The 26,338-nt window shown below is 43.2% G+C and overlaps 1 protein-coding gene across 1 annotated transcript; it reads right to left on the bottom strand.

Annotated features, from left to right (window-relative positions):
* Positions 1-6,629: 6,629 nt before the first annotated feature.
* LOC110518353 (carbohydrate sulfotransferase 3) lies at positions 6,630-26,304 on the bottom strand. Its single transcript, XM_036973283.2, has 4 exons — positions 25,707-26,304; positions 11,296-11,534; positions 10,626-10,805; positions 6,630-10,214 (listed from the first exon to the last, which is right to left on the bottom strand). The coding sequence occupies exons 2-4, from the start codon at positions 11,373-11,375 to the stop codon at positions 9,137-9,139; spliced, it is 1,338 nt and encodes a 445-aa protein (XP_036829178.1). The 5' UTR covers positions 11,376-11,534; positions 25,707-26,304; the 3' UTR covers positions 6,630-9,136.
* Positions 26,305-26,338: the final 34 nt, after the last annotated feature.

Here is a 26,338-nt window from a genome sequence, read left to right as displayed (position 1 = left end):
AACCATATAACAGGGAGGAGGAGGAGATATAACCATATAACAGGGAGGAGATATAACCATATAACAGGGAGGAGGAGGAGATATAACCATATAACAGGGAGGAGATATAACCATATAACAGGGAGGAGATATAACCATATAACAGGGAGGAGATATAACCATATAACAGGGAGGAGGAGGAGATATAACCATATAACAGGGAGGAGATATAACCATATAACAGGGAGGAGGAGGAGATATAACCATATAACAGGGAGGAGATATAACCATATAACAGGGAGGAGGAGGAGATATAACCATATAACAGGGAGGAGATATAACCATATAACAGGGAGGAGGAGATATAACCATATAACAGGGAGGAGATATAACCATATAACAGGGAGGAGATATAACCATATAACAGGGAGGAGATATAACCATATAACAGGGAGGAGATATAACCATATAACAGGGAGGCAGGAGGGGGAGTTTGGATTGAGTTTCCCTTATTTCACTGGAACTCGTTCTAAGGAGTGAGAGAGCTTTAATTCAGTGGAAAGTGGTTGTTTCTGTGCTATATTTGCCCCACCCGAACTTCCAGAGGAGGACTCCACCCTCCCTGCCTCCCCACATAAAGCCACGGCTGCAATATAGGAGTTTATGAATGCCCTGCTTCACCTCATTACGTTTCTCCCAAGAGGACTCAGGTCTCTGATTCCACGGAAAGGGTTTGTGTGTGTGTGCACGCATATGTGTGTCTGTGTGTGTGTGTCTGTGCGTGCGTGTGTGTGTTAGCTAAGGGAGAGATGCATAATCAACCAGTCTACTTGAGATAGACCTACAAAAGGACCAGTGATTTTGTGAATGTGTGGTTGCCTTGATTTCGGGGTGTTGCTGTGGTAGCCTACACATGTTATGGTGTATACAAGAACACGCTGTTTATGACTCCATGTGTGTGTGTGTGTGTGTGTGTATGTGTGTGTGTCCTTGCCTGAGTGTGTGCGCGTGTCTGTGAGAGTGTGTGTGCCTCTAATTGTGTGCGTGCCCCTGCATCTGTGTCGCAGACGATAGGCTCCCATTGGTTTAAGTATGCAGGCGTTGTCAGGTGGAGACAAAAATCACTCTGACCATATTCTATGTAAAGCTGGAGGAAATTGCTAGGTTGGGAAGACTTAAATAGCCAGGCCAGCACCATAGTAAACATGCTGCTAGCTGAGCAGCTGGCTCCCACAACCATCGTGCTTCCAGCTTCCTCGAAGGCAAGGTTGGAGGGTTGGTTGGATGGTTGGGCTATGTATAAGCACATGCTGTGGACAGAGGTCAAGGGGAAGTAAAAAAAATGGGATACATTCAATCAAATTCATTCTCTGACTGAAGAAAATGAATAAGTCACTTTTATTAAACAGAAGTGTGCCACAAACCCCAAACTTGTCAAGTCTCGTGTCCCGGTTCTCACAGACCTCTTGGTTGGGGATTCTTTTATAGAGCTTCCGTGAAATGACTGGCGATTCAAAAAGTAGGCGACTGTTTGATTCTACTGTTAAGTCATAATAGAAAATGAATTGTTTGTCTGAATCAGAACCATATATCTAGAACCGATGATTCAAAAAGTAGGCGACTGTTTGATTCTACTGTTAAGTCATAATAGAAAATGAATTGTTTGTCTGAATCAGAACCATATATCTAGAACCGATGATTCAAAAAGTAGGCTACTGTTTGATTCTACTGTTAAGTCATAATAGAAAATGAATTGTTTGTCTGAATCAGAACCATATATGTAGAATGTATATTCACATTCTAAACATATTGCTCTGATTCAGGGCTCTCCGACCGGGAGGTGAAACACTACTACATCGTTTCAGAGTGCGTGGCAAGGAATAAGTTAGTCCTAAATATTTCCAAAACTAAAAGCATTTACATTTCGGACAAAAATCATCACCTCAACTGAATCTTGTAATAAATAGGGTAGAAATTGAGCAAGTTGAGGTGACTAAACAGCTTAGAGTAACCTGTCAAAACATATTGATTCAACAGTAGCTAAGATGGGGAGAAGTCTGTCTGTAATAAAGCGATGCTCTGCATTCGTAACAACACTATCAACAAGGCAGGTCCTACAGGCCCTAGTTTCTACCTTCTTAACAACACTATCAACAAGGCAGGTCCTACAGGCCCTAGTTTCTACCTTCTTAACAACACTATCAACAAGGCAGGTCCTACAGACCCTAGTTTCTATCTTCTTAACAACACTATCAACAAGGCAGGTCCTACAGGCCCTAGTTTCTACCTTCTTAACAACACTATCAACAAGGCAGGTCCTACAGACCCTAGTTTCTACCTTCTTAACAACACTATCAACAAGGCAGGTCCTACAGGCCCTAGTTTCTACCTTCTTAACAACACTATCAACAAGGCAGGTCCTACAGGCCCTAGTTTCTACCTTCTTAACAACACTATCAACAAGGCAGGTCCTACAGGCCCTAGTTTCTACCTTCTTAACAACACTATCAACAAGGCAGGTCCTACAGGCCCTAGTTTCTACCTTCTTAACAACACTATCAACAAGGCAGGGCCTACAGGCCCTAGTTTCTACCTTCTTAACAACACTATCAACAAGGCAGGTCCTACAGGCCATAGTTTATACCTTCTTAACAACACTATCAACAAGGCAGGTCCTACAGGCCCTAGTTTCTACCTTCTTAACAACACTATCAACAAGGCAGGTCCTACAGGCCCTAGTTTCTACCTTATTAACAACACTATCAACAAGGCAGGTCCTACAGACCCTAGTTTCTATCTTCTTAACAACACTATCAACAAGGCAGGTCCTACAGGCCCTAGTTTCTACCTTCTTAACAACACTATCAACAAGGCAGGTCCTACAGGCCCTAGTTTCTACCTTCTTAACAACACTATCAACAAGGCAGGTCCTACAGGCCCTAGTTTCTACCTTCTTAACAACACTATCAACAAGGCAGGTCCTACAGGCCCTAGTTTCTACCTTCTTAACAACACTATCAACAAGGCAGGTCCTACAGGCCCTAGTTTCTACCTTCTTAACAACACTATCAACAAGGCAGGTCCTACAGGCCCTAGTTTCTACCTTCTTAACAACACTATCAACAAGGCAGGTCCTACAGGCCCTAGTTTCTACCTTCTTAACAACACTATCAACAAGGCAGGTCCTACAGACCCTAGTTTCTATCTTCTTAACAACACTATCAACAAGGCAGGTCCTACAGGCCCTAGTTTCTACCTTCTTAACAACACTATCAACAAGGCAGGTCCTACAGACCCTAGTTTCTACCTTCTTAACAACACTATCAACAAGGCAGGTCCTACAGGCCCTAGTTTCTACCTTCTTAACAACACTATCAACAAGGCAGGTCCTACAGGCCCTAGTTTCTACCTTCTTAACAACACTATCAACAAGGCAGGTCCTACAGGCCCTAGTTTCTACCTTCTTAACAACACTATCAACAAGGCAGGTCCTACAGGCCCTAGTTTCTACCTTCTTAACAACACTATCAACAAGGCAGGGCCTACAGGCCCTAGTTTCTACCTTCTTAACAACACTATCAACAAGGCAGGTCCTACAGGCCATAGTTTATACCTTCTTAACAACACTATCAACAAGGCAGGTCCTACAGGCCCTAGTTTCTACCTTCTTAACAACACTATCAACAAGGCAGGTCCTACAGGCCCTAGTTTCTACCTTATTAACAACACTATCAACAAGGCAGGTCCTACAGACCCTAGTTTCTATCTTCTTAACAACACTATCAACAAGGCAGGTCCTACAGGCCCTAGTTTCTACCTTCTTAACAACACTATCAACAAGGCAGGTCCTACAGGCCCTAGTTTCTACCTTCTTAACAACACTATCAACAAGGCAGGTCCTACAGGCCCTAGTTTCTACCTTCTTAACAACACTATCAACAAGGCAGGTCCTACAGGCCCTAGTTTCTACCTTCTTAACAACACTATCAACAAGGCAGGGCCTACAGGCCCTAGTTTCTACCTTCTTAACAACACTATCAACAAGGCAGGTCCTACAGGCCATAGTTTATACCTTCTTAACAACACTATCAACAAGGCAGGTCCTACAGGCCCTAGTTTCTACCTTCTTAACAACACTATCAACAAGGCAGGTCCTACAGGCCCTAGTTTCTACCTTATTAACAACACTATCAACAAGGCAGGTCCTACAGACCCTAGTTTCTACCTTCTTAACAACACTATCAACAAGGCAGGTCCTACAGACCCTGGTTTTGTCATACCTGGACCACTGTGTGGTCAGGTACCACAAAAAGGGACTCAGGAAAATTGTAATTGGCTCAGAACAGGGCAGCACGGCTGGCCCTTGGATGTACACAGAGAGCTAACATTAATAATATTCTTGTCAATCTCTCCTGGCTGAAAGTGGAAGAGAGATTGACTTCATCACTACTTGTATTTATGAGACATGTTGAAGTCACCGAGCTGTCTGTTTGAACTACTGGCACACAGCTCGGACACCCATACATACCCCACAAGACATGCCACACGATGTCTCTTCACGGTCCCCAAGTCCAGAACAGACTATGGGAGGTGCACAGTACTACATAGAGCCATGACTACATGGAACTCTATTCCACCTCAAGTGGTTCCACCGTGATCTAGCAGAGTTACTCCACCTCAAGAATTGCATTTGGTGAAAGGCTCGGCACACGCATACTCAGGCTGACTGGCTCTCGTTCAGGCAAATGAGAAATAAGTGCACTCAGGCTATCCGTAAGGCCTAAGTTAGTGACTTTAAGGAGCAGTTCTCTCTGTGGGTCTAACTGCAAGAAGTTCTGGAAAACGGTTAAAGACCTGGAGAATAAACCCTCCTCCTCAAATAAACCATCCTACAAATGATAGATTACGGAGACATAATTTATAGATCGGCAGGTAAGGGTGCTCTCGAGGGGCTAGATGTTCTTTACCATTCGGCCATCAGATTTTCCACCAATGCTCCTTATAGGACACATCACTGCACTCTATTCTCCTCTGTAAACTGGTTATCTCTGTATACCCGTTGCAAGACTCACTGGTTGATGCTTATTTATAAAACCCTCTTAGGCCTCACTTCCCTCTATCTGGGATATGTACTGCAGCCCTCATTCTCCACATACAACACCCGTTCTGCCAGTCACATTCTGTTAAAGGTCCCTGAAGCACACACATCCCTGGTTCGCTCCTCTTCTCAGTTCACTGCAGCTAGCGACTGGAACGAGCTGCAACAAACACTCAAACTGGACAGCTTTATCTCAATCTCTTCATCCAAAGACTCAATCATGGACACTCTTACTGACAGTTGTGGCTGCTTTGCAAGATGTATTGTTGTCTCTACCTTTTTGCCTTTTGGTAGGCCGTCATTGTAAATAAGAACTTGTTCTTAACTGACTTTTCTAGTTAAATAATGGTTAAATAAATACATACAGTAAATAAGAAGTAACTGATGCAGTAGGGAGGAGGAGATATAACCATAAATCTCCTCGAACCAGATTTATAAAACAGATAAAAATACACCTTATGGAACAGCGGGGACTGTGAAGCATCACAAACAAAGGCACAGACACACACAATAACATACGCACTATACACACACACACACACATGGATTTTGTATTGTAGATATGTAGTAGTGGTGGAGTAGGGGCCTGAGGGCACACAGTGTGTTGTGAAATCTGTGAATGTATTGTAATGTTTTTTTAAATTGTATAAATTGCCTTAATTTTGCCAGACCCCAGGAAGAGTAGCTGCTGCCTTGGTAGCAGCTAATGGGGATCCATAATAAACCCCAGGAAGAGTAGCTGCTGCCTTGGTAGCAGCTAATGGGGATCCATAATAAACCCCAGGAAGAGTAGCTGCTGCCTTGGTAGCAGCTAATGGGGATCCATAATAAACCCCAGGAAGAGTAGCTGCTGCCTTGGTAGCAGCTAATGGGGATCCATAATAAACCCCAGGAAGAGTAGCTGCTGCCTTGGTAGCAGCTAATGGGGATCCATAATAAACCCCAGGAAGAATAGCTGCTGCCTTGGTAGCAGCTAATGGGGATCCATAATAAATACAAATAACAACCCTGTTCCTGGAGAGCTACCGATCTGTAGGTGTTTGCTCCAACCCTGTTCCTGGAGAGCTACCGATCTGTAGGTGTTTGCTCCAACTCACCTGATTCTGCTTATTAACCAGCTAATTATTAGAATCAGGGGTGCTACATTAGGGTTGGAGTGAAATAGCTCTCCAGGAACAGGGTTGGAGAGTCCTGCTCTGGTGAGGAACAGGGTTGGAGAGTCCTGCTCTGGCCAGAAACAGGGTTGGAGAGTCCTACTCTGGCGATGAACAGGGTTGGAGAGTCCTGCTCTGGCGAGGAACAGGGTTGGAGAGTCCTGCTCTGGCGAGGAACAGGCTTGGAGAGCCCAGCTCTTACCAAAAACCGGATTGAAGAGCCCTGCTCTGGGCTTAATGAATGTCTCCAATGTTCGTGGCTAGTTTGCTTCAAATCGGTTTGAGATTTCTCCATATGAATAAGCAATGCTACCCTACACATAGAACATATATTTGAAGAAATGTCACCTAACAGTTTAAAATACATCTGACAGCAAAACAAGGAAACAACAAAAGTAGACTTGTCAGTATTCAATTTACTTGTACAGTAAAAGGCCAAACAACCACATACAACAATAGTGAATTCCACTGAAATGAAAAGCAAACTTAACTTAACACCAGAATGAGAAAGGGCATAGGCATGCATATAGACAAAAACCATAACGCCTCCCAAAGGGCAACCTATTCCCTACATAGTGCACTACCTATGACCAGATCCCAATGGGGCAGTGGTCAAATATAGTGCACCATATACGGAATAGGGTGCCATTTGGAACGTACACCCAGTCTTTTAGTCCCCTGGTCCTCTTCTCGTCCATCGTCACCAGCCAGGAGACTTGTGTCAAAGGACAGAAAGCTGCTGATAAACCTCACACAATTCTGCAAACCAGCTGCAGGAGGAATGTATGTGTCTATTCCCTATGGTGCATTATGGGAAACAGGGTGCCTTTTGGGACACACATTGTCTGTACATACAGGACCACCGAAGACATCTGTTTTTACAGAATGAGTCGCTACGCTCACCGTCGACTTCCACGACGTGAAACACTAACAGCCAATTAAAACCAAAACAGCAACATGCATGTACAGATACTCACTCACCTAGCTGATGTGTTCATGAAGCAGACCTGGGTTCAAATAGTATTCAAAATCATTTCAAATACTTTAGCTGGTGTTATTAACCAATAGAATAATCTCAAAACAGCAAACCCCACCCATGTGGCACTCCTGGCAGGCTAAAGCAAATGCTAAAACCGTATGAAAGATTTCTACTACTATTTGAACCCAGGTCTGGAAGTAAGGGGTCCCAACAGTTAGCGAGGAGAAAACTATCCATCTATGTAGCATGTGCAAAAGCCATGGCCATAATCTCTCAATCTCAATACAAATAAAATAATATATTAAATTAACATGAAAAAGAACATCCCTTCTTTATAGGTAAATGCTATAGAACATACAAGACCAAAACATTGCAATGTCCTGCCACTGTCTTGCTTTCCACACACACCGAGCAAAGCCAGTCATTTAATTCCCTTCTCTACAGCTCAGTTCAAAATCAGCTACTGTTATTAACCCGTGGCTTGACAGAACAACAAATACACTTCAACGGGGAAACTGTTCAAGGACTCAAGCTTGGCCACCCTAAAACCAGATTTAAAAAGCTTGAATTACTTGGGGTGAAAAGGTGTTTTCTACCATGTAGTACTCATATAACAAGTGTTTTCTACCATGTAGTACTCATGTACCAAGGGGTTTTCTACCATGTAGTATTCATGTACCAAGGGGTTTTCTACCATGTAGTACTCATGTACCAAGGGGTTTTCTACCATGTAGTACTCATGTACCAAGGGGTTTTCTACCATGTAGTACTCATGTACCAAGGAGTTTTCTACCATGTAGTACTCCTGTAACAATGGGTTTTCTACCACGTAGTACTCATGTAACAAGGGTTTTCTACCATGTAGTACTCATGTAACAAGGGAGTTCTACCATGTAGTACTCATATAACAAGTGTTTTCTACCATGTAGTACTCATGTACCAAGGGGTTTTCTACCATGTAGTCCTCATGTACCAATGGGTTTTCTACCATGTAGTACTCATGTACCAAGGGGTTTTCTACCATGTAGTACTCATGTACCAAGGGGTTTTCTACCATGTAGTACTCCTGTAACAATGGGTTTTCTACCATGTAGTACTCATGTAACAAGGGTTTTCTACCATGTAGTACTCATGTACCAAGGGTTTTCTACCATGTAGTACTCATGTACCAAGGGTTTTCTACCATGTAGTACTCATGTACCAAGGGTTTTCTACCATGTAGTACTCATGTAACAAGGGATTTCTACCATGTAGTACTCATATAACAAGTGTTTTCTACCATGTAGTACTCATGTAACAAGGGATTTCTACCATGTAGTACTCATATAACAAGTGTTTTCTACCATGTAGTACTCATATAACAAGTGTTTTCTACCATGTAGTACTCATGTAACAAGGGATTTCTACAATGTAGTACTCATATAACAATGGATTTCTACCATGTAGTACTCATATAACAAGGGATTTCTACCATGTAGTACTCATGTAACAAGGGATTTCTACCATGTAGTACTCATGTTACAAGGGATTTCTACCATGTAGTACTCATATAACAAGGGATTTCTACCACGTAGTACTCATATAACAAGGGTTTTCTACCATGTAGTACTCATGTAACAAGGTGTTTTCTACCATGTAGTACTCATGTACCAAGGGTTTTCTTTTGTTAAATGTCCCTGTAAAAAGTTAAAAGGTAGTACTCGTTTTTGTTTTCGTTCCTTTTTATTACACACAAAAATGTGTATTTCCTTCTACACCCTGGAGTGTAACATGTAATATATAATATGTATCTATAAAGTGTCTTATACATTACTCTGTTGTATACTAGTACAGTCCCCAATAAATATCCTCACAACTATCGCTTCATAATCGTATCTGTTGGTCCACTTTGTCTGATGAGCAGAGTTCAGAATTACCGTAAAATGTCTATGAAAAGTTTTGTATGAAAATCTTTTCTTCGATCAAACTGATAGACTTGTCCGTCAGCATCGCCTCGCTGTTCACAAACTTGTACCCAAACAGTTTCATCGTGGGTCCACAAACCCTCTGCACCACCTGGGCTAGTTTGTACGGTATGCTGAACCTCCATTTCTCCACTTGCTCTGAGGAGTTCTTCTGCGTTGAATACACTCCACTAGCTTCATTGGAAGCCTGGGTGTTCTTTAACACCCAGTCTTTCACCTGAGGAGTGAACGGGATCCCGGTGAACTTGTACATCTCCGCTGCCTTCCTCATAGGGAATCTAGCGATATCCTCGTACCGTACTAGCATGTACCTCCGCCTCAGCCAAGACGGCTGCCTCAGGCCGACCTCCGCAGACATCCTGATGTTGTCGCAGTTGCCTTTCAGCTTCCTCACCTCGTCGTCGTCAATGGGCACGTCTCCGTCCACCGCCCACTTCTTCCAGTTGTTGTACTTGGCGGAGAAGGCCACCATGCGGGAGGCCAGAACCGCCCTGGGGTCCCTCACCAGCTGGATGAACTTGATATCTAGACGAGGGTCCTCGGCGAGGGGTCTCAGGGTCTCCAGCTGGCGCACCCGGACGGATTTAATGGCCCTGTGCTCCTTCTGCTGGCATGACTCGGACGCCGTGGTCAGGTTGAGGGGACCACACTTCCTAGTCCGGCAATGGTAGCGTTCAAAGACCTTCTTAACGAACGGGCTACAGACGGACTCCTCACAGAGAGAGCTGCTAGATTCTCTCCTGAACAGGGCTGAGGTGACGTGGTCTACAGGAAGTGGGTCAATAAAGCTCTCCAGAGGGGTGAAGTCACACAGGAAGAGCCCCTGGAGGACTTCCCGGTAGGCCCGGGCGGCGGCTGTGGCGTTGGTCCCGCCGCTCTCTAATGTCAGCGACCTCTCGACGTGCCACAGCGGCTCGAACAGGTAGAACATGTTGTCTCCCTGCTGGTTGAAGAACTCGCCCACGAAGGAGGAGCCTGTCCGCGTGGTGGCCAATAGGAGGATGTGCTTTCTGTTTCCTGCTGATCCTATGACCTCTGACCTACAATACAGTACAAAATACAAAACTTTATTGTCAATCGGATCGGATATTTCAAAAAACAACATTATTCCCAACCACTTGGACATCACACATACAAATACTGATCAGGAGTGGGGACACCACTATGCTAGCTTCAGGAATGTCTTTACTGAGATCAAACATGATAAGTTAGGCACTGTAGTGTCGATCAATCACATATATTTTATAAATGCCTTTTTTGTATCAGCGGTTGTCACTAAGTGCTTTACAGATACCCAGCCTAAGAGAAACCTAGAGAGGAACCGGGCTCTGAGGGGTGGCCAGTCCTCTCCTGGCTGTACAGGGTGTCGATTTAGGAGTACATGTAGCCATTAAGGCCAGACTGCTTGTCTTACTGTATGATAAATAGTATATCATGCTACACACACAGACCTCTGCTCGGTGTAGTTCTCCAGGCGTCTCTTCATGAGGGTGAAGACAGGGTCCAGCTTGCTCAGGGTAGTGAAGGAGGAGCCATTAAACTTCAGGAGACCCAGGGCTGAGGCTGAGGCAGAGTTACTGGGCTGAAGGGGTGTCTGGGGGGTCTGCTTTGGGGTGAGCTTGTCTGAAACCCTACAAGACAGGCTTGGCATTGTTAAACAACATGTTTTATAGTTTTACAAGACCATCTTATCCACAGACAGTGAAATCAATTAAAGTAAGTAAACAATCTATGCCATTGAAACGTCACTACTTCATCCAATCCGGCCCCTTTGGAAAACCCGGCATGACACTTGAGGCCGAGTAGCTGAAATGAATGTCTCAAACACACCGCTATGAATAAAGGTGAGCCTGTTCCAGTCTGAGGGAGATCAGTATAACAGACAGGCCTAACGCACACACTCACACACACACACACACATACACACACACCACACACACACACACACATACACACACACCACACACACACACACACACACACCACACACACACACACACACCACACACACACACACACACACACACACATACACACACACACACACACACACACACACATACATACACACACACACACACTCTCTCTCTGTGTTGATCATGGAGATGGGCTTAGGTTTACCGTGAGATAATGTTGTTTTCCTTCTCAATGATGACCAGTGCCACAATGAAGACAAGGGAGATTGTGTATTTCATCCTCATTCTGTGATGAAGCTGTGTCGGGATCTGCTGCTGTCACGGAATACCTTCTTTAATAGCTTCTGCCAATCTTCTTCTCTTCTCCAGACTCCCGCTGCCTATTCAAACAGTCCTCCGGTTGATCGTTGTTGTATTTTACATCGTATACACGGCTGCATCGTTCTGCAAATGAAATGAACACGCTACAGTACTGTAAACAAGAACACAAACCTTAAACGACTTCAATTGTTATAGCATAGAGGACTTCAACTGTTATAGTATAGATGACTTCAACTGTTATAGTATAGAGGACTTCAACTGTTATAGTATAGAGGACTTCAACTGTTATAGTATAGATGACTTCAACTGTTATAGTATAGAGGACTTCAACTGTTATAGTATAGAGGACTTCAACTGTTATAGTATAGAGGACTTCAACTGTTATAGTATAGAGGACTTCAACTGTTATAGTATAGATTACTTCAACTGTTATAGTATAGAGGACTTCAATTGTTATAGTATAGAGGACTTCAATTGTTATAGTATAGAGGACTTAAATTGTTATAGTATAAATTACTTAAACTGTAATAGTACAGATGACTTAAATTGTTATGGTAAAGTTTACATAAATTGTTATAGTATAGTTGTGTTAGATTAAATCTTCTGAAAACGAATCTGTTGATAACCAGTCAAATGGAGGAGAAAGTATCACAGGTTCTACATACAGTATGCTATAGTATAGCTTGATGTAAACGTATCAGTGCCTCGTCGCTTAGTCAGCATGTTGGTGGTTTGAGGTGGGAGTTTAATAGCTGTGTTTGTGGGTCATGCTAGCTTCCCGTCAATTGGTGTAGGACCCATTTTCGGAGACGATAATATCATTTCATACCACAGTGGTGTAAGAATAGAAAGCGTCAGAGTGGTTTCACAGGGGGAATTTAATCTGCTTACATCCCTTGGGTCTGTCTGTGTTTTCTTTAGGGCTACAGGGGGATTTCAAGAACACACCCACAATGCTAGTGTTGAAAGCTGGTGTCCCTCTAGAGATAAAACAATGTTTGCTCGGACTGAGCCTCTCTCTGTCTCTCAATCTCTCTGTCTCAAATCAAGTACAATAATATTTAATATTGCATATAGGTCGATCGTATTGCATCTACATGGCGATAATAGCATAAAAATGTGTTGTAACATGACCCATACACAGAGGAACAAAATATCTAGGCTTTGAATGCAACCAATACTGTCCAACATGACATGGCCAAAGGTATGTGGACCTCTGCTCGATGAACATCTCATTCCAAAATCATCGACAAACCATTTCTGTATGGACCTCGCTCTGTGCACAGGGGTATTGTTATACTGAAACAGCCGTTGTTGCTCCTACACATTTCCACTTCACAGTAACAGCGCTTGCAGTTGACCGGGGCAGCTCTAGCAGGGGCAGCTCTAGCAGGGGCAGCTCTAGCAGGGGCAGCTCTAGCAGGGGCAGCTCTAGCAGGGGCAGCTCTAGCAGGGGCAGCTCTAGCAGGGGCAGCTCTCGCAGGGGCAGCTCTAGCAGGGGCAGCTCTAGCAGGGGGCAGCTCTAGCAGGGGCAGCTCTAGCAGGGGCAGCTCTCGCAGGGGCAGCTCTAGCAGGGGCAGCTCTCGCAGGGGCAGCTCTCGCAGGGGCAGCTCTCGCAGGGGCAGCTCTAGCAGGGGGCAGCTCTATCAGGGGCAGCTCTAGCAGGGGGCAGCTCTAGCAGGGGCAGCTCTAGCAGGGGCAGCTCTAGCAGGGGCAGCTCTAGCAGGGGCAGAAAGTCACTGAGCTCTTCAGTATGGGCCATTCTACGGACAATGTTTGTCTGTGGAGATTGCATGGTTGTGTGCTCGAGTTTATACACCTGTCAGCAACGGGTGTGGCTGAAATAACCTAATCCACACACTGTTGTCCATGTAATGTATGTCACCAAGGTACCCAATCCACCAGCTGCTCCTTTATGCCAGCACTCAATGAGGTATTTTAAGAGAAGACTCAAGAGCACTCAGTGACATGTCCAGCAGGCTACTAGAACAAACCACTGTCTGGTGAAGACGTACTGTAGCCTGGTCTCAGATATGTTGGTGCTGTCTTACCAACTCCTAATTATTTATTCAATGATGGAGATAGGAGTTCACACGTTAATACAAACAGATCTGGGACCAGGCTATTCGTGGGTTGTTGATTTCGTCACAATATTGTTTTGAACGTTTGTTTTGGACTGAGCGTTCTACTCAATACATCGTCAATGAGCATTCTACTCAATGCATCGTCAATGAGCATTCTACTCAATGCATCGTCAATGAGCATTCTACTCAATGCATCGGCAATGAACATTCTACTCAATGCATCGTCAATGAACATTCTACTCGATGCAATAATAAGGTTTCCTCACTAAAAAATAATTAGTGGGGAAACCTTTTGTCATCATTTTGATGTCATCAGATTGACTGTAGATGCAATATAACGTTAGCTAGCTAGCTAAGATTGAGGGGAGGCCACCGGATTTTAGCTAGCTAACGTCAGCATTGCCCGCTATTCTTTAAGAACTTTGCTAGCTAATGACAACATTGACATCTGTCTGAAGTAAATTTGACTAGATGATAATGCTAGCAAATATTTCCTACTAAATATTTGACTACTTTAGCAATTTCATCGCATTTCCAGGCACTATAGTGTAAATTTAGACTAAATAGTATTTAGCCTCCGTCCAGAATGACTGCGCTTATCACCACTTTAAAAGGATCTGCCCCTTTTTTTAAATTGTCGCTTTAAAATGACATACCCAAATCTAAGTGCCTGTATTTCAGGACCTGAAGCAAGGATACGCATATTCTGGATACCATTTAAAAGGAAACACTTTGAAGGTTGTGGAAATGTGAACTGAATGTAGGAGAGAATATAACAGATCTGGTAAAAGATAGTACAAAGTAAAAGCCAAACGTTTTTTTGTACCATCGTCTTTGAAATGTAAGAGAAAGGCCATAATGTATTATTCCAGGCTAAGCACAATTTAGATTTTGGCCACTAGATGGCAGCAGTGCATGTGCAAGAGAAAGGCCATAATGTATTATTCCAGGCTAAGCACAATTTAGATTTTGGCCACTAGATGGCAGCAGTGCATGTGCAAAGTTTTAGACTGATCCAATGAACCATTGTATTTCTGCTCAAAATGTTGTATCAAGACTGCCCAAATGTGCCAAATTGGTTTACTGATAACTTTTCAAGTTCCTAATTGTGCACTCTCCTCAAACAATAGCATGGTATTATTTCACTGTAACAGCTACTCTAAATTGGACAGTGCAGTTAGTTAACAAGAATTTAAGCTTTCTGCCAATATCAGATATGTCTATGTCCCGGGAAATGTTCTTGTTACTTACAACCTCATGCTAATCACATTAGCACACATTAGCTCAACCGTCCCGAGGATGGGACACCGATCTGGAGAGATCCTTAAGGCACCACTGTGGCGCTGCCGGCAGAGGGCGGCTTGAGAATGTTCTTGACGGGACCGAGTGACGGAGGTGCTATGAATAGCGAAGAAGGGCTTTCATTATTCCAACAGAGAGCTCCCAGACTGAGCACCTAAACAGTGACCTAACACTGCAGTAAAACAGTTACCTTTGAATATGGGAAACAGCACAGAGGCAAAAAGTAAACAGAAATGGAAGAGGGAAAACCTGCTTGTAACGGGGCCATAAATTGTAAACATTATGAGACTGAGAGAGCGTGAGCAAGCAGAACTGCAGCAGGATATAAAACCTGGTATCGGTCCCAAATGAACCCCTATTCCCTTTATAGTGCACTATTTTTGTCCACTATTCCCTTTATAGTGCACTACTTTTGACCACTATTCCCTTTATAGTGCACTACTTTTGTCCACTATTCCCTTTATAGTGAATTATTTTTGACCACTATTCCCTTTATAGTGCACTACTTTGACCACTATTCCCTAAATATAGTGCACTACTTTTCACCATTATTCCCTTTATAGTGCACTATTTTTGACCACTATTCCCTTTATAGTGCACTACTTTTGACCAGGGCCCATTGTCGGGAATAGGGTCCCATTTGGGATGCATCCCTAGCTGTACCTGGCTTGCAGAGTGAGTAGAGTCTATCCATTGAAGACAAAGACGGATGTAATGAGGCCTATTTAGGGATATCCTGCCCATTCTGCTGAAGGATTACTATAATGTTACTGTTGGGATAATGTTAGCTTGGCTTTAATCCCTGACTAATGATCCAAGATGAAACGGCCGATCTGGGTTTTAAACTAAACCAAAGCGGTCAACACACCACTGTTTTTTTTGTTGTAAACAACTGAAGGATGTGGCTGGAGAAACGTAACCACTCTTAAATGAAGTTATATTCTTCAAATATCAATGGCTATTATATCATTCATAAAAATAAATGGATGTACCAATCCCAGATTGCCCCTTTAAACTCACTGCCTGCCATTAGAAAGGGTATCTTACATGTCGAGAGACTGTGGCTATTCACCCACAGTAACAATTACTACATTGATTGAGGTGATGATTGAGGTGAAAATGTACATCATTATTGAACCGGTTTGATATAATGGCCCATTCAATGAACAGAGACAGGTTAACCCGTTGTCTGTGTGTCTGCCACCGTGGTTTTGTGACAAACCAGCTGTAGGCCTACAACACTATGGTCTCTTTCTATTCAAATGTCTATCTAATATCGATATCAGGAAAAGTGTATAAACATGAGGCAGAACTTGCAAACCATCTGATTTGAATCGAACAGCTGGCTAAAACGTGTAAACTGTATGTTTCAAAAGGCACATCTGTGTGTGTGTGTGAAAAGGTCAGTTCATTAGGTCCCTCTAATGGTTGCTATAGTAAACCGTGATCATTAACACTGTGTCCTAAATGTCACCCAAATTTGCTACATAGTGTACGACTTCTGACGAGCGCCCCCTAAAGAGGTGCCCTATGTGGGGAACAAGGAGCAATTAGGGCCACATAATGTGGAAACGTCAGTTTATGAGGTCCCCCTGGCAGTAGCTACAGTAAAAGGCTGTAATCATTAAGTAGGGGCTCCTGAGTGGCGAAGCGGTCTAAGGCACTGCATCTCAGTCCTAGAGGTGTCATTACAGACCCTGGTTTGATTCCAGGCTGTATCGCAACCGGCCGCGATTGGGAGTCCCATAGGGTGGCACACAATTGGCCCAGTGTCGTCCAGGGTTAGGGTTTGGCCGGGGTAGGCCGTCATTGTAAATAAGAATTTGTTCTTAACTGACTTGCCTAGTTCAATAAAGGTTAAATAAATATAAATGTAATGTTCGTGGTAAGGATCGGACCAAGGCGTGGAGTGGTATACGTACATTCTCTTTATTAACGGAATGAACACTGAACAAACTAACAAAATAACAACCGAACCGTGTCACTATACAACATAGTGCTGACAGGCAACTACACATAGTCAAGATCCCACACACCAAATGAGGAAAATGGCTACCTAAATATGATCCCCAATCAGAGACGACGATAAACAGCTGTCTCTGATTGGGAACCATATCATGCCAACATAGACATACAAAAACCCCTAGACATACAAAACTAGAGTACCCACCCTAGTCACACCCTGACCTAACCAAAATATATAGAAAAACAGAGATATCTAAGGTCAGGGTGTGACAATAAAAGTACCCTGAGATCATTAAAGATCCAAGGCCTGGCTGATTCCTCCATATGGATCAAATGGCACCCTATATAGTACACTACTTTTGAATAGAGCCTCCTAAGTATGGCATTATAATGATGACAGAACTACACCCGTTTGTATTTTGACTTTTGTGGTTGCACATTGAGATTCGTGTTTGCAAGTATAATTAGCAAATGTGTAATTGAATTTTGCAAAGTTGTATCACGATGTGTTAAATATTTAACAACGGGTCGAAAACTTGTGACTTACACTTGAAGACTTTGAATCTGCGTGCGCTCTGGGGTTCTCTCAATGTTGTCACGTTACCAAGAGATTCAAATCAAATCAAATTGTATTTGTCACATGCACTGAATACAACAGGTGTAGTAGACCTTACAGTGAAATGATTACTTACAAGCCCTTAACCAACAACGTAGTTTTAAGAAAAATACCTAATAAATAATAATAAAAACAGCAGTAATAAGCTTGTAGAAAGAGAATTGCACAAGTAAAACATGTTTTGATTTGAGCAGCTCTGAGGACCTTTTACTCCAGACCACTAAAATATGTTTTGATTTGAGCAGCTCTGAGGACCTTTTACTCCAGACCACTAAAATATGTTTTGATTTGAGCAGCTCTGAGGACCTTTTACTCCAGACCACTAAAAGATGTTTTGATTTGAGCAGCTCTGAGGACAGGACCTTTTACTCCAGACCACTAAAAGATGTTTTGATTTGAGCAGCTCTGAGGACCTTTTACTCCAGACCACTAAAATATGTTTTGATTTGAGCAGCTCTGAGGACCTTTTACTCCAGACCACTAAAATATGTTTTGATTTGAGCAGCTCTGAGGACCTTTTACTCCAGACCACTAAAATATGTTTTGATTTGAGCAGCTCTGAGGACCTTTTACTCCAGACCACTAAAAGATGTTTTGATTTGAGCAGCTCTGAGGACAGGACCTTTTACTCCAGACCACTAAAAGATGTTTTGATTTGAGCAGCTCTGAGGACAGGACCTTTTACTCCAGACCAGTGGTGGAAAAAGTCCCCAATTTATTCAAAAAGTAAAAGTAAAGACACCTTAATAGAAAATGACTTGGGTAAAAGTAAAGATACCTTAATGGAAAATGACTTGGGTAAAAGTAAAGATACCTTAATAGAAAATGACTTGGGTAAAAGTGAGTCACAGAGTAAAATACTACTTCAGTAAAAGTCTAAAAGTATTTGGTTTAAAATATACTTAAGTATCAAAAGTAAATGTAATTGCTAAAATATATTTAAGTATCAAAGTAAAAGTATAAATAATTTCTTAATATTAAGCAAACCAGATGGCATCATTTTCTTTAAATATATATATATATATATTTAAGGAGAGCCAGGGGCACGCTCCAACACTCAGATATCCTTTACAAATGAAGGGTGTGTTTAGTGAGTCCACCAGATAAGAGGCTGTAGGGATCACCAGGGATGTTCACCGGGGATGTGTGTGACCAGGGCGGCAGGGTAGCCTAGTGGTTAGAGTGTAGGGGTGGCAGGGTGGCCTAGTGGTTAGAGTGTAGGGGCAGCAGGGTGGCCTAGTGGTTAGAGTGTAGGGGCGGCAGGGTAGCCTAGTGGTTAGAGTGTTGGACTAGTAACCGGAAGGTTGCAAGTTCAAACCTCTGAGCTCACATATGTTGTTCTGCCCCTGAATAAGCAGTTAACCAACTGTTCCTAGGCCGTCATTGAAAATAAGATTTTAATTAGACCATTTTTATTGTCCTTCTAAGCATTCAAAATGTAATGAGTAGTTTTGGGTGTCAGGGAAAATTTTTGGAGTAAAAAGTACATAATTTTCTATAGGAATATAGAGAAGTAAAAATAAAAGTTGTCAAAAATATAAATAGTAAAGTAAAGTACATATACCCAACAAAACAACTTAAGTAGTACTTTGAAGTATTTTTACATAAGTACTTTACACCACTGCTCCTGAGAAATCAGTTCCCTGAGCTGATGGAAATAAAGACAGTCACCTTCTACAGTCGTGGCCAAATGTTTTGAGAATGACACAAATATTAATTTTCACAGTCTGCTGCCTCAGTTTGTATGATGGCAATATGCATTCAAGAAGAGCGGTTCAATTGTTGCGAAGAAGACTTCAGGGCACCCAAGAAAGTCCAGCAAGCACCAGGACCATCTCCTAAAGTTGATTCAGCTGTGGGATCGGGGCACCACCAGTACAGAGCGTGCTCAGGAATGGCGGCAGGCAGGTGTGAGTGCATCTGCACACACAGTGAGGCAAAGACTTTTGGAGGATGGCCTGGTGCCAAGAAGGGCAGCAAAGAAGCCACTTCTCTCCAGGAAAAACATCAGGGACAGACTGATATTCTGCAAAAGGTACAGGGATTGGACTGCTGAGGACTGGGGTAAAGTCATTTTCTCGGATGAATCCCCTTTCCGAATTGTTTTGTGCATCCGGAAAAAAGCTTGTCCGGAGAAGACAAGGTGAGCGCTACCATCAATCCTGTGTCATGCCAACAATAAAGAAACCCGAGACCATTCATGTGTGGGGTTGCTTCTCAGCCAAGGGAGTGGGCTCACTGACAATTTTGCCTAAGAACACAGCCATGAATAAAGAATGGTACCAACACATCCTCCGAGAGCAACTTCTCCCAACCATCCAGAACAATGCCTTTTCCAGCACGATGGAGCACCTTGCCATAAGGTAAAAGTGATAACTAAGTTGCTAGGGTAACAACATTTCGATATTTTGGGTCCATGGCCAGGAAACTCTGCAGACCTTAATCCCATTGAGAACTTGTGGTCAATCCTCAAGAGGCGGGTGGACAAACAAAACCCCACAAATTCTGACAAACTCCAAGCATTGATTATGCAGGAATGGGCAGCCATCAGTGGCCCAGAAGTTAATTGACAGCATGCCAGGGCGATTTGCAGAGGTCTTGAAAAAGAAGGGTCAACACTGCAAATATTAACTCTTTGCATAAACTTCATGTAATTGTCAATAAAAGCCTTTGACACTTATGAAATGCTTGTAATTATACTTCAGTATTCCATAGTAACATCTGACAAAAATATCTAGACACTGAAGCAGCAAACTTAGTGGAAATTAATATTTGTGTCATTCTCAAAATTTTGGGCCATGACTGTATATATAAACTCTATGTCATTTATTTGGTAAATCACCAACATTTCGGTATTACTGTGCCTTCTTCAGGGCCTGGATGGTGACACACTTCTGCTTCAAGCTGCCTGCCTGAATACGGAGGCCTTCAGTGGTACCTTCCCTTCGAGTAGAGCAAGAGTCTCATTATCTCTGTCTCGTAACCATTTAACATGTACTGTATGTAACCACTCAGATTCATACAAACTGCTGCAAACACAACAACTGACTCGTATTCACTTGTCCCTGGCTGCGTTTAGACAGGCAGTCCAATTCTGATCTTTTTTCCACCAATTGGTATTTTTTCAGATCAGATCAGAGCCTATGTTCGAATGCAGTGCACTATACAGGGAATAGGAGCCATTTGGGACACAGGCCCAGAGAGACGGCAGCTCCCATTAAAGCTGAGGATGAAGCTCTTGTTGTAACTCCGGACCCAAATACACTGCAGCCTTGGTGTATTTTAGACATTTTCACTCTGACACTATAGTCTTTGACATTAGGTTTGTGCTTTGTCATAATAGTCATGGTGCCATCGCTAGTTAGCATTAGCTTGCAAAACTACCTCTAACTTCCTTTGTGCCATCGCTAGTTAGCATTGGCTTGTGAAACTACCTCTAACTTCCTTTGTGCCATCGCTAGTTAGCATTGGTTTGCGAAACTACCTCTAACTTATTTTATTCTGGATGCAGAGGCATAAGAATGGTATCCATGTATTCATCCAAAATCCCAGTACACCTGATGTTCCCCCCTTTCTGTCTTCTGAATTCCCATGATGCCTCAGATTTCCTATCTATTTTTTTGGTGCTTTGAAGGCTGAGTTCCAACACCCTGTTGCAACCTCTGTCTGCCTCAGGCTGCTACAGTAGCCTGTCCAAAAGATTGCAAATCTTAACTCCCAAAATGATTAGACAAATCCTGTGAAACCCTCTCAAAAAGTGAATGAGTTATAGGACTTAGAGTAAAAGTTTTGAATTGGAACTAGACCCAGCTCTCACTGTTGACGTGGACTAGTTGGTAATCACAAGTTGGACTTACACAGAGTACACTGAGTCTGTGTTTTCTCCAGAGAGGAGATCTCCCTCTGACCATCTCAGTCTTACACCGTCTGCCCACATGACACAGACACAAACGTCTCTCACAGAGTTCACACTGTAAAAAAACTTCTGGCCTGAGATCACAGCATTGTGATCTTTTTCAGCTCCCGAGTGGCGCAGTGGTCTAAGGCACTGCATCCCAGTGCAAGAGGCATCACTACAGTCCCTGGTTTGAATCCAGGCTGTATCACATCTGGCTGTGATCGGGAGTCCCATAGGGCAGCGCACTATTGGCCCAGCGTTGTCTGGGTTTGGCCGTCATTGTAAATAAAAATGTGTTCTTAACTGACTTGCCTAGTTAAATAAAGGTACAAATAAATCAAGTCTCTAAGCAGGGGCACAGCCATGGGGGGGTATAGGCCCACCCACTAGTCGGTGGGTTTTTAACTGACCTGTCTAGTTAAATGTACATTTTAAAACATTTTTTAGGTCACAGGTTGATGTTTATTGTCAATAGTCTTGACTTGGAGGCAGAAATGAGACGCTTCCGACTAGATTGGCCAGCTGCAAAGTCAAAATGATCTATATTGTAAATGTAAGGTTAGGGTTAGGAATTAGGGTTAGCAGAGTGGTTAAGGTTAGGGTTAGGTTTAAAATCAGATTGTATGACTTTGTGGCTGTGTCAGCTAGTGACCACTCTGTAGAGCTGCCTCCAATACATGACTCATCTCAATAAATGCCGACCAGCCCTAGAGTCACCTGCACGTCAGCTGGTCAGAGACTGACAACCCTCCTGGCCTGTTTGGATCCCGGCCATGCCAAGGCCTAAGGTGTAACATGTTACTCATTGGAAAACCATTGTACTCTCCCAAAGGGTTGTTGGTGTGTAAAACCAGTCAGTCACAATACAGTTTGTCCACACAGAGAGGGCCCAGTGTCCCTCAACTGGTCAGTCACTAAAGATCCCAACCCAGGCCTTTTTTAAATTTACTCTGTGGCTCTTTCCCAATTCATCCTTTCTCGATTCCCTGTGTCTTTTCTCCTCAAAACACATTGGAGGATTGGGTCAGAAGGGATGGACCTTGGATCTTTTCCTCCAACGATGTTTCAGAAGGAAGAGGACGCGAGGAATCGTGGAAAGACTAATCGAGGAGGACATTTGAGTGCATGCATGAGAGGTACTCAGCATCATATAGCCACAGACCACAGCCAATGGGAGACATGCCATCATCATTAGCCACAGACCACAGCCAATGGGAGACATGCCATCATCATATAGCCACAGACCTCAGCCAATGGGAGACATGCCATCATCATTAGCCACACACCTCAGCCAATGGGAGACATGCCATCATCATATAGCCACAGACCACAGCCAATGGGAGACATGCCATCATCATATAGCCACAGACCACAGCCAATGGGAGACATGCCATCCTCATATAGTCACAGACCACAGCCAATGGGAGACATGCCATCATCATATAGCCACAGACCTCAGCCAATGGGAGACATGCCATCATCATTAGCCACACACCTCAGCCAAAGGGGACATGCCATCATCATATAGCCACAGACCACAGCCAATGGGAGACATGCCATCATCATATAGCCACAGACCTCAGCCAATGGGAGACATGCCATCATCATATAGCCACAGACCTCAGCCAATGGGAGACATGCCATCCTCATATAGTCACAGACCACAGCCAATGGGAGACATGCCATCATCATATAGCCACAGACCTCAGCCAATGGGAGACATGCCATCATCATTAGCCACACACCTCAGCCAAAGGGGACATGCCATCATCATATAGCCACAGACCACAGCCAATGGGAGACATGCCATCCTCATATAGTCACAGACCACAGCCAATGGGAGACATGCCATCCTCATATAGCCACAGACCTCAGCCAATGGGAGACATGCCATCATCATATAGCCACAGACCTCAGCCAATGGGAGACATGCCATCATCATATAGCCACAGACCTCAGCCAATGGGAGACATGCCATCATCATATAGACACAGACCACAGCCAATGGGAGACATGCCATCATCATATAGCCACAGACCACAGCCAATGGGAGACATGCCATCATCATTAGCCACAGACCACAACCAATGGGGGACATGCCATCATCATATAGCCACAGACCTCAGCCAATGGGAGACATGCCATCATCATATAGCCACAGACCTCAGCCAATGGGAGACATGCCATCATCATATAGCCACAGACCTCAGCCAATGGGAGACATGCCATCATCATATAGACACAGACCTCAGCCAATGGGAGACATGCCAGGGGAAATGAGAAGGGAAATCCATTGAGAGCTTCCTGATGATTGCTTAACAATTGCCCATAGCTGGACGAAGATTGCTTCATTTGTTATTTGTCATACGGGTGGTTTTTGGCATAGTTTAATAACACCACGTGACTGTGTTGGGTCCAACGGTTGTTCTCTGACATGCTGTATTTGTATCTTCAGTAAAAACTCTACTACACTACATGTACAACATTGTCGCTAAGTCCCATAGCATGAGCTATAGAATGGAATAGCATTTTTTATTTTGTACCTTTATTTAACTAGGCAAGTCAGTTAAAAACAAGTTCTAATTTTCAATGACAGCCTACCCCTAGACAAACCCGGAACAATTGTGAGCCGCACTATGGGACTCCCAATCCTAGCCGGATGTGATACAGCCTGGATTTGAACCAGGGACTGTAGTGACACCTCTTGCACTGAGATGCAGTGCTTTAGACCGCTTGCACCACTGGGGATCATAGATTACTGTGCAAACCATCAAAAGAACATCTACAAAATAGTATTTTCTTTCAAATGATTTCATGATTTATAATGTAAGCCAGTACACACCAATTATCTGAGCTTATTATCCCGTAGAAGCGTGGTGTCAGAAAGAACTCATCTTTATAGAGCTGCCATCGAAACATTCACAACCCACTGAGGCGTATGACACATTTGATGATCAGCTCATGAAGGAACCACCATCTCCCCATTTATCAGCATGTTACAAATGCTTTTAATGGATGCCTCCTTCTTAAGGCTCAAATAGGATTGTTTTTTGTTTTTTTTAAATGAAAGGGGACTGAAGATAGAAAAGCCAGCATGACAATCACATTTGTAACCATTTCTCCGTGTGAAATTTCAATTAATGCACTCAGCGAAGCTTGAAGAGCATATGGTTTAATTTTCACCTGTTCTGGCGGTGCAAAGCAGTGTATCAAGTGAAATCTTGAATCATTTCAGAATAGAAACTATCAGCTGTTTATTTTTTTTATTTTTTTACCCTACCTTGACAAAGTAATTAACAGTTTACCATTGCAGGTATATTAGGCGACCATAGGCACCACAGACATATAGCAACATGACTTCACTTCGGGTGATTTTGCCTTACCCCTATCAACAGACGTTTAGCTTAACATACTGTAATACTGTAATTACACAGGGCTATTTAAAGCATGATACTCTAGTCTACTTGCATGATAAAGTAAAGGCTGTGCCCCGTGCCCCTATGGCAGGTTGCCTCATACTTACAGAGAGCAGTTCAGTGGTACTCTGTAATGGATCTAGCCTAGACTCAGATATGTTTGTGCTGTCTTAGCAAACCCTATGGCCAAGAAAGTACAAACACATCTGGGACCAGGCTAAGATTAAGATCAAGATGACTTTATTGGTCAATTGCACACAAGGTCCAACCGACATGTCACTTCTGCCTTTAACCAACCCCTCCGAAGGAAACACATACATGTACAGGTTTTGGAGCAGCGCTGTCACACTGGGTGTCCGGGGAGCTGTTGTTGAGAGGGGTTAAGTGCCTTGGTCAAGAGCACAACGGCAGGTAATGCATCTAGCATTTGACACCAGCAACCTTCCGGTTGCCAGCTCACTTCCAGGAAGATTTGTCCAATCAGACCCGGGATTCAAACCAGCAACCTTGCGGCCACTGGCCCGCCTCTAACCACTAGGCTACCTGCCGCACCAGGCTGTATTGGATCTTGACAGGCTGGCACATTGACAGAGGGCAGCGCTGGTAACATATCATGTGGGTTGTTTGATACCCTAGAAGTCCTCATCCATTGGTGGTGCTTCCAGCTCATGCAGGTATGCCCAGTCAGTAAAATATAGTGTTTGGTCTTTAGAAATCAAGCCAAGGGCTATCAGGTAAGATACAGCACAAATCCTGTGTAGTCATCCACACTGAATACAGTACATCATTTATACAGCAGGAAGTCCTTATACAGTAATTAGTTAATAGGCTAGTAATAAAGTAGGAATAGGTCATCAATAAATCATCAATAGACCATGCCATGTTATTTGTTCTCAAATAATAAAAAGCAGCAAACACTTTTCTTAAATAATGAAAACACTAAAGCAACAACTTTAAAAAAAAATGAAAACATTTATAATAAAAGAAATTGGTTTAAAACGGAGCATTCCTTACCATTTGATTGTGACGCTCTCAAGCAACCAGTCGCCTAATCGACAGTTGTGCGCTCGAGGGGTTCCCTCATGGTCTAGACTTCCAAAAGCACGCTGCCTTATTCACGAACAAAAGGCACCTTGTGTGGGAAAAGTTGATAAACTCCTCCATGTCCGTTAGGCTATTTCTAATATCCCCAAGATGATTCCATAGACGAAGGTGGACTACAAAAATACGCGAGCGAACTTTGACATTTTAGAAAGAAAAGTTTAGAAATACAAAAAAGTATTTTTCTCTAAATGTCCACACGAAAAATAAAGGGGGAAAAATCCGATCAATAATGAGATGAAATAAACGTGTGAAGATATATGTAACAAACAAACAAAAAAACGCATTAACGGTTGAATAATTATTATTTTACATCTCTAATCCCAACGAAAGGGCAAGAACACACCGTGACCGAGTGTGCCGCTCTTCCTCTAAAAATGGACACTGTAGTCACATGTGGAGAGGTTGGCCCCTCACCCATCTCTGTTTTTACATAGCCGCATATAGAGGGCCACTCTTTCTCTGTCTCGCTCGCTTTCGCCTCCCTCTCTCCATCTTTCCCTCTCTCAATTCAATTAAATGCAGAGGGCTTTATTGGCATGATA

This window comes from Oncorhynchus mykiss, chromosome 23 (assembly GCF_057628025.1).
Source record: "Oncorhynchus mykiss isolate SJ-2025 chromosome 23, ASM5762802v1, whole genome shotgun sequence".
In the NCBI taxonomy this organism is placed as follows: domain Eukaryota; kingdom Metazoa; phylum Chordata; class Actinopteri; order Salmoniformes; family Salmonidae; genus Oncorhynchus; species Oncorhynchus mykiss.
The sequence above is the reverse complement of the archived record's forward strand: the minus strand, read 5'-3'. Positions and strand labels throughout refer to the sequence as shown.

Bases quoted from the DNA above. Each gene is read 5' to 3' on its own strand.
- LOC110518353 (XM_036973283.2), bottom strand. From the start codon at position 11,375: ATGAGGATGAAATACACAATCTCCCTTGTCTTCATTGTGGCACTGGTC. The intron at 10,806-11,295 runs GTAAACCTAAGC...CCTGTCTTGTAG, and splicing joins GAAAACAACATTATCTCACG to GGTTTCAGACAAGCTCACCC. The intron at 10,215-10,625 runs GTCTGTGTGTGT...ACTGTATTGTAG, and splicing joins GAGAACTACACCGAGCAGAG to GTCAGAGGTCATAGGATCAG.